At 56.7% G+C, this 7,564-nt stretch overlaps 1 protein-coding gene across 2 annotated transcripts; it reads right to left on the bottom strand.

The window, feature by feature from the left end:
* Positions 1–243: 243 nt before the first annotated feature.
* Positions 244–7,513, bottom strand: RNF166 (ring finger protein 166). Of its 2 annotated transcripts, none has more exons than XM_032701397.1 (6): positions 7,336–7,513; positions 5,638–5,794; positions 4,130–4,242; positions 3,722–3,836; positions 3,308–3,415; positions 244–2,474 (listed from the first exon to the last, which is right to left on the bottom strand). In XM_032701397.1, exons 1-6 carry the CDS (start codon positions 7,506–7,508, stop codon positions 2,409–2,411), a joined length of 732 nt encoding a protein of 243 aa, XP_032557288.1. In that variant the 5' UTR covers positions 7,509–7,513; the 3' UTR covers positions 244–2,408. The 2 variants fall into 2 exon arrangements, with proteins under 2 accessions (XP_032557288.1, XP_032557289.1); XM_032701398.1 differs by lacking the exon at positions 7,336–7,513 and adding an exon at positions 5,970–7,272.
* Positions 7,514–7,564: the final 51 nt, after the last annotated feature.

Below are 7,564 nucleotides of genomic sequence, written 5' to 3' on the forward strand. Positions count from 1 at the left end.
ACTCACTCCCATTAGAAAACATCCCACAAATCCAGGTGTCTGGCGGTGCTGGGGGGCACACAGGGGGACACAAGAATGACACTGGGGCTCCCATGGGGTCACTGCCAGCAGGGAAGGGGGGTACAGATCCCACCCACCCTAAATAAACACCCAGGGACATAGAGGGGAGCAGCATCACCCCCATCCCCTCTCCACAGCAGAGATTTTGGGGACTCCCTCAAAAGAACCCACATGGGGAGGCCACCCATGGATGAAACTGCCTTTATTGAGAAAAATGGTTTGCTACAAATACGTCGTTGAGTTAATTTTTTTCCAAAAACAGGACGGCTCATTAAAAGTTCTAATTATGCAAAAAAGTGGTGGGTGACACACTGATGGGCACGGTGGGATCCCTGGCACAGCAGGATCCCTGGCACAGAGGGATCCCTGGCACAGACCTGCACGGCCAGATTTGACCCCTCACACCCGGGGCCTTAAAGTGCTTTACAAAAGCAGCTGTTGCTGCCCCTGCTCTGGCTCTGTGGGGCAAAAAGTGTAGGGAAGAAGAGGAAGGAAGGAAAGTGACTGAGGTTAACAGTGCTGTCCCAAAAGCAAGGAGCTTGGATGGAGGCTGCTCCAGGAACTGAGGGTCCCAGCTCAGAACAGGACAAGTAAACCCTCCCGAGTCCCTTTGGGAAGATGCCAATGCTCTCCATCCCACCAGGAACATCCTCCCAGCTGGGCAGGTGCCAGCAATGCTGGTCAGGTAAGAGAAGATCCTATTCCTCCTTGCTGGCCTGGCTCCAGGGAGCAGAGCTGGGCAGCTCCAGCCCTTTCCATGCCCTGCAAGGGGAGTGGAGGGTGTCTGCACCTTCCTCCTGGGGCTGCAGATGCCAAAAACATCCAGTACTACTAAAATCAAAATAAAAACAAGCAGGTATTGCTAGAGCAGAGCTGGAGCCAGGTCTTGAATAAGCCTTGGGAGTTCTCCGAGCAGGGAGATGCAGAGGGGTCCTCTCATACCCCTTTTCCCTGCAAATCCTGCTGGAAGGCAGCACAGGGGATCTTGGGCATCACCCCCTCCCTCAGCTCCATCACTGGGACCTTGGGCTCACCCCATCACCGGTGCCATCTCCCTCCTATCCTCTCCTAGCCCTCCAGAGCCAACTCCAGAGAGGGCAGAGAGGAAGGGGACCGAGGGTCATCTGGATGCTACGTAGCATCTTGGATCAACAGTGCCCTCTTCCCAGGGAAAGACTGGGAAAGGGAGATGCAATCCCCTACTTCTCTGGGGATAAGCAGCTCAGTGTTCCAGCTGGGATCCTGCATGGACAGACATCCCATGCACACCCATCATCTGGACACAATCCAGCTGCTCCTTGCCAGCGTGGCACAAGGATCCTGCCTGCTCCCTCACAGGTAGAGGAGTTCTGAGTAGGGAAGGGAACGGTCCAGAAAGACCTGGGAACAGCGTAGAAAGACCCGGGAATGGCCCAGAATGACTCAGGAATGGCCCAGGAAGACCCACAAAGGACCCCCGTGCACTTCCCACCACCCCAGAGAGTCCGACCCGCCGCTCCGGGATGCAGCTCCTGCCTCCCGCCCCATTCCAAATCCACATGTTCATTTGTTTGGGTTTTTTCCTGTTTAAAAATAAACTTTCTTAATAATGTTCCATAAAAATACTCTTGTCCTGGGTGACAGATATTGCAGTGTGAAGAGGAACAGCTTCTGATCCCACTCTAGAAAATGTGGAAAAGGCTTCACGCCGGTTCGTGTAGAAAAACGCAAGGATTTAGTATCCCAAGATCCGGTACAAAATGAGGAGGGAGTTTCCCTGGATGCTGGATGCCATCCCCAAGGAATTCTCCAAACCTGCTGTCCTCATGGGGAATGTGAAGGCAAGTCTCATCCCGGGATTCAGGTGAAGGAAGCAGCTCCTGCTTCCAGCACGAGGGTCAGGACAGCCCGACATCTCTAGAAAAATCCTTGGAGTGTTTACAAAAAGATGCTCCGTGCTGTTTTCCTCCTTTTTAAAAGGATGTGGATGATACCAGTCCCAAATCAGGGTGTTTTGCATCAAATATATCAGTTTTAGGTACCTATTTGATTGCAACAAAGAGCAAGGACAAGTGTGCCAAAAAGCATCTAATAATAAATAGATTGGACACAGGGATATGCTCCGAGTACGGATATGAAATGCCTAAACCAGGATTGATCCCAGCCCTTCAGTGACGGCTCCTCTCTCCAGATGTCTCTGCTTCATCACCACGACAATGAGGAGACTCCACCTTCTGAAACAAGGTGGGATTTGCCCCCAGAGCAGAGGGAAGAGAGGCAGCAGTGGGGCTCCGGGGATGCCCATGGGATCCATGTCTCCCGGAAGGCCGAGTGTGCAAAAGGAGCCGGGGCGGGGAGGGGGATCCCCCTCAGTTCTCAGAGAGGGACAGAGCCAGGGCCGCCTGCAACGCTGCCTCCTCGTCGATGTTGTAATCCTAAAAATAAAACAAGGATGCTCAGGAGAGCTGGCACAGCCAGGGCACATCGTCTCCATGGAGCCCTGCCTGCTCCTGGTCGTGCCATGGAGGCTGCGAGCCTCCGTTCCTCTGGCATAAAGATCTTGGGAATGAAACCCGTGCTCTTTGGTGCGTGCTTTGTGCCCACATCCCTCTCCTGCCTGCAATCCTACACCTGGCAGCAAGGATGGAACATGCCCACACAAGCTGAGGCCAAAGGGTGAAGCTTTCTAGCAAGGCCACAGGTTTTTTCAGCGTTCCAGGTCTGGTTTATCCAACACACCAATTGCTTCTGAAACCGGGATATTCCTCTGTAAATATTTGGAGGTTCTTTTCCCTGACATCTATCCAATAAAAGCAGGATGGGAACAAAACCTCCCCTGGGTCGCTGCAGCCAAGGCTGAGCCATCACACCCTCAATCCCACACAGAAGGGGTCACAGACCCCCCATATGGAGCAGCCACACCCCCCCAAACCCCAAGGCTGGGCTGTTTCTCTCCCCCTGCTCCTGAAACCTCAAAGAAAAGGCTTTTTGTGTTAAAATTCCTCAGGGGAAAAGTTTAATGGAACAATCTTTGCGGAGAGCAGGAGCATTTCCCTCTCCTCCTTTTGTGAGGACAACCAGCTCAGCACCCCCGGGGTGGGGGTCTCACTAGTGGGGAACACGTGTGCCACGTGCCTCCTGTGGAGCCCAAGGGAGGATCTGTCTCCTTCCCAATGGGATGGGTTGATCCTGGTATGGGAAGGGAAGGGCTGATTTCACTCTCTTGCACAGGACACAGGGTGGGGGGTCCCCCTTTTTTTTGACTCACCACGAAGGTGTCGTAGGAGAACTTGTGCCTGTGGAGGAGGTGCTGGAGGAAGTTGGCACTCTTGTAGCTGGGATCTCCCCAGGGCATGGCTGAACACACCGGGCACACCTGCAGGGACAGGGACACAGGAACAGTGACACCTGGACATGGATCCTTCTGCTTTGACCCCCCTGAGAGGTTGAGTGGTGACCCCCCCTTTCTGACAGAGAATGGGCAGAGAAAGTGCTAAACAGGGAGTCTCTAACAAATCAAAGACAGGTCTCCACCTCCCAAAGGGATTTAAACAAATTAAACCAGCTGGAAACACAGCTGTACCTCACACACATCCATGCCGGTGGCCTGGGGCAGTGTATTTGGATTCCCAGGAGTTTCCCTGCACATCCCAGCCCATCCCAGTGCCCCAGCATCACTCACCACTTTGTTGGGGTCATTTCTGTGGTTTTCCATGCAGTGCTTCACCAGCTCCTGCTGGTCCAAGTTCCGGGCTCCGCAGTACGGACACACAAACGTCGAGCGGTTGGGAATGTTGCTAAGGAGAGCAAGGAAAAGCTCAGATCCCCAGGGAAGGGGCTGGGTTGACTCCTTCCAAACTAACCCAGCTCAGTTTTGTGAGAGTAGAAACCGGCCCAACCCCTTCCCACCCCCTGGGTCCTTCATCCCAATTCACACTCCAAAACACGGAGCAGTACAAGGGCTGTGGGTGCCAGGAGGGAAAAGTGCTGATATTCCTCCCTGTGATTAGACAGGGAAAGGTAAAACACATGCATGGATTTTGGGGCATGCAAGGAGGGACATGCTTCCCTACCCAAGGCGCAGGAATACCTGGGAATAGGCTGGGATGTGGGGACAACTGGAACAAACTTGGGGCAGTTGGCCATCTGCTCCTGCACCTTGGCACAGGATGAGACGTGAGAGCGCATTTTGGCCAGGGTCACCTGGAGGAGGACAAGAAACATTTCTGGGCTGTGGGAACACCTTCCAGGAGCCAGCACTGGAGCTGGACCTGGAGCCCAGGTCTGAGTGACCACTGGTCTGTGCAGGATGACCCACAGCAGTGGAAATGCTGCACCCACCCGTCCCTCCTCGCAGGATGGAGATTTGGGGATGCACTGTCCCTGCAGGGATCCCCAGAGGTTCCCCACAAGCTGCCCAGGCTGCACCAACTCCATTTAACTTCAAAAAGCAGGAACTGCTGATGGGAGAAATCCTGAAAGTGCACTGACACCATGTTGGATTGCTCCTGGGCTGCAGTCAGGGGTGACAAGATTCCCAAAGTTAAGGGTTTCCATGCTGCAGGAAAACCTCCACCTGCTTTTGAAGGTCCGACTGCCCCATAAGAGCTGCAGCCTCTGACAGAGGCAGCTGGCAGGGAGCTCCTTCAGCTCGGCTCAGGGCAGCAGCTGTGACACAGGGGACACAGAATCATGGGATCATTTTGGTTGGAAAAGACCTCCAAGGTCATTGACCTATCCTCCCACCTTGTCACCCAGCCTAGAGCACTGAGTGCCACATCCAGTCATTGCTTGAACACCTCCAGGGATGGGGACTCCATCACTGGCCTGGGCAGCCCCTTCCAAGGCCTGACCATCTTCTCCATGAAGAAATTATTCCTGATGTCCAACCTGAACCTCCCCTGCTACAGCTTGAGGTCATTTCCCCTTGCCCCGTCCCTTGTTCCCCGGGAGCAGAGCCTGACCCCCCCCCGGCTCCATTCTCCTGTCAGGGAGTTGGAGAGAGTGAGAAGGTTCCCCCTGAGCCTCCTTTTCTCCACGCTGAGCTCCCCCAGCTCCCTCAGCTTCTCCTGCTGCTCCAGCCCCTTCCCCAGCTCCGTTCCCTTCTCTGGACATGCCCATCAGTGTCTGTACTGGAGGGGGCCAAATCAGACCCCAGAATTCCAGATGTGGCCTCACCAGTGCCCAGCACAGGGGGACAGTCACTACCCTGGTTCTGTGCCCACACTGTGGCCAGTACAATCCAGGTGCCATTGGCCTCTTGCCCACCTGGGAACACCTGGGCTCATGTTCAGCTGCTGTCACCAGCACCCACAGGTCCTTTTCCAGCTTTCCAGCCACTTTTCCCCCAGCCCGGAGTGTTCCATAGGGTTGTTGTGACCCAAGGGCAGGACCCAACACTTGGCCTTGTTGACTCTCACTCCACTGGCCTCAGCCCATGGATCCAGCCAGTCCCAATCCCTCTACAGAGCTTCCTGTCCTCCTGCAGATCCACATCCCACCCTTGTTTGGGGAAGCAAACCAGGGACAGCCAGTAACTCTCCTTCTCTGGCACCGTGGCTGTGGGATTGGGATAGGGATGGGGACTGGCAGCTTTACCTTCTTGCTGCAGCCTCTGCAGGGAGCCTTGTAGGATGAGAGCTGCTTCTCCACGCTGGAAGCCTTCTCCACCTTTTTGGGATCAAAGGGCACGCGGCAGAGTGGGCACAGCGGGGATGGTACCTGCAGGCAGGGCTGCAGGCATTCCCCACAAAACCTGGGAGCACAGAGCGGGACTGAGCACCCCGGGAAGAAAAGCAGGATCCCATCAGGGCATACCCATTCCCAGGGACTCCCAGCACCCCAAAACCCAGGGATCAGTAGCCCAACTGGGAGAACTGGGAGGTTGGGAAAGGGTGAGAGGAGGCCCCCAAGATGCTCCCTGCACGTACAGATGATTCTGCTGCTCTGAGACTGGATTTGAAAGGAGCCAAACAAAAATGGTGCTGAGTATCCAGGTCAAGCAGGGATGGAGTGAGCACATTAGAGCCCGGATCACTTCCTTCCAAGGTCCTTATATCCCCAGGAGTGTGGCTGAGGAATCCAGGTGGGGAGGAGGTGCAGGAAAGCACCTCCAGGCACAAGGCAAAGCAGCTCTGTCCTCAAAATCCAATTATCCCAGCATTCATGTCCCTTCCTACTCAGCTCTTGTCATCAGGAACAGGGAATGAAACACCTCAAACCCTCTGCCACTGCAAGGGGAGTAGGAATGAGCAAGGGGGATCATGGAGGGGATCTGGAATCGTCCCCAGCCTCAAACAAGCTAGAGGGGGATAAGCGAGGCAGCGCTGGAGCTCCAAGCAGAGCCACAGCCCCATGGGGGGTGTCCTCAAAATCAGATGGAAAACTGGATGAAGGTGTTCCTGAAATGCTGGGGGACAAAGAGACAAGAGTTTGAAAGGTCCTGGGGTGGGACCAGGTCTGGGAGCAGAGGGAGCTCTGGGTGGTCAGTGGGACACCCACATTGGATCCAGGCTGGGGAACACCGAGGGGGACACAGCACCTCATCCCTGAAGAGGGAGGGATCTAGGATGAGGACAAGGGGGGTGGGATGGGGGTCCCGGTACTGGATTTGGGGGAGGGATGGGGGTCCAGGGATGAGAGGGATGAGACGGAGATCCCGGTGCTGCATGGGAGAGGCAGTGGTCTCGGTACCAGGATGAGATGGGTAGGAATGGGGGTCCCATTATTTGACCGGGGGTGGGATGGGATGATGCTGAATTTGGGGGTGGGATGGGGGTCCCAGAAACAGACTTAGGGGGGTGAGATGAGGATCCTGGGATGGGAGAGGTGAGATGTGGGATGGAGGACTGGGATGAGGGTCCCGGTATCAGGATGGGAGGAGTGGGAATAGGGGTACTTGACAGGGGGTGGGATGGGGGTCTCGGTACCAGGGTGGGAGGGCTGGGAATGGGGGTCCTGGTACAGAACCATCCCAAAGGTGGGAATGGGGGAGCCGGCGTGGGATATTTGACTGGGGCTGGGATGACACATCAGTATCGGGATGCCCCGTACTGAACCATCCCGGTGTGGGATGGGGGACCCAGTGTGGGTTGTGGGTCCCGGTATTTGACTGGGAGTGGGGTGAGGGTCCCGGTACTCGACTGGGGGTGGGATGGGGGTCTCGTCGCCGGCCGAGGTCACTCGGCAGAGAGCCCCAGGGGATCCCAGCGCCAGGACATCGCCCAGTGACCGCACCGCGCCCGTCGCCGGGTCATCCCGGGGGTCCCCACCGCCCCCGCCCGGGCCCCGTCTCACGTGTGCCCGCAGCCCGCGATGCCGACGGCGCGGTGGAACACCTCGAGGCAGATGGGGCAGCTGAACTGCGCCTCCAGCGCCTCGGCCGCGGCCCCGGGCCCGGGGGCGGCGCGGGGGGGCCCGGCCGGGCCCTGCGGCCGCTGCGCCGCCGCCACCAGCAGGCTCCGGAACATGGCGGCGCCGGCGGCGGGGCGGGCGCGGCGTCACGGGGCGGCACCGCCGCGTCAGC

This window comes from Chiroxiphia lanceolata, chromosome 13 (assembly GCF_009829145.1).
Source record: "Chiroxiphia lanceolata isolate bChiLan1 chromosome 13, bChiLan1.pri, whole genome shotgun sequence".
In the NCBI taxonomy this organism is placed as follows: domain Eukaryota; kingdom Metazoa; phylum Chordata; class Aves; order Passeriformes; family Pipridae; genus Chiroxiphia; species Chiroxiphia lanceolata.

Coding starts and splice junctions, on each gene's coding strand:
- RNF166 (XM_032701397.1), bottom strand. CDS start 7,508: ATGTTCCGGAGCCTGCTGGTGGCGGCGGCGCAGCGGCCGCAGGGCCCG. Junction 5,795..7,335: donor ATCGCGGGCTGCGGGCACAC/GTGAGACGGGGC, acceptor CTGTGCTCCCAG/GTTTTGTGGGGAATGCCTGC. Junction 4,243..5,637: donor GCAGAGGCTGCAGCAAGAAG/GTAAAGCTGCCA, acceptor GTCCTCCTCCAG/GTGACCCTGGCCAAAATGCG.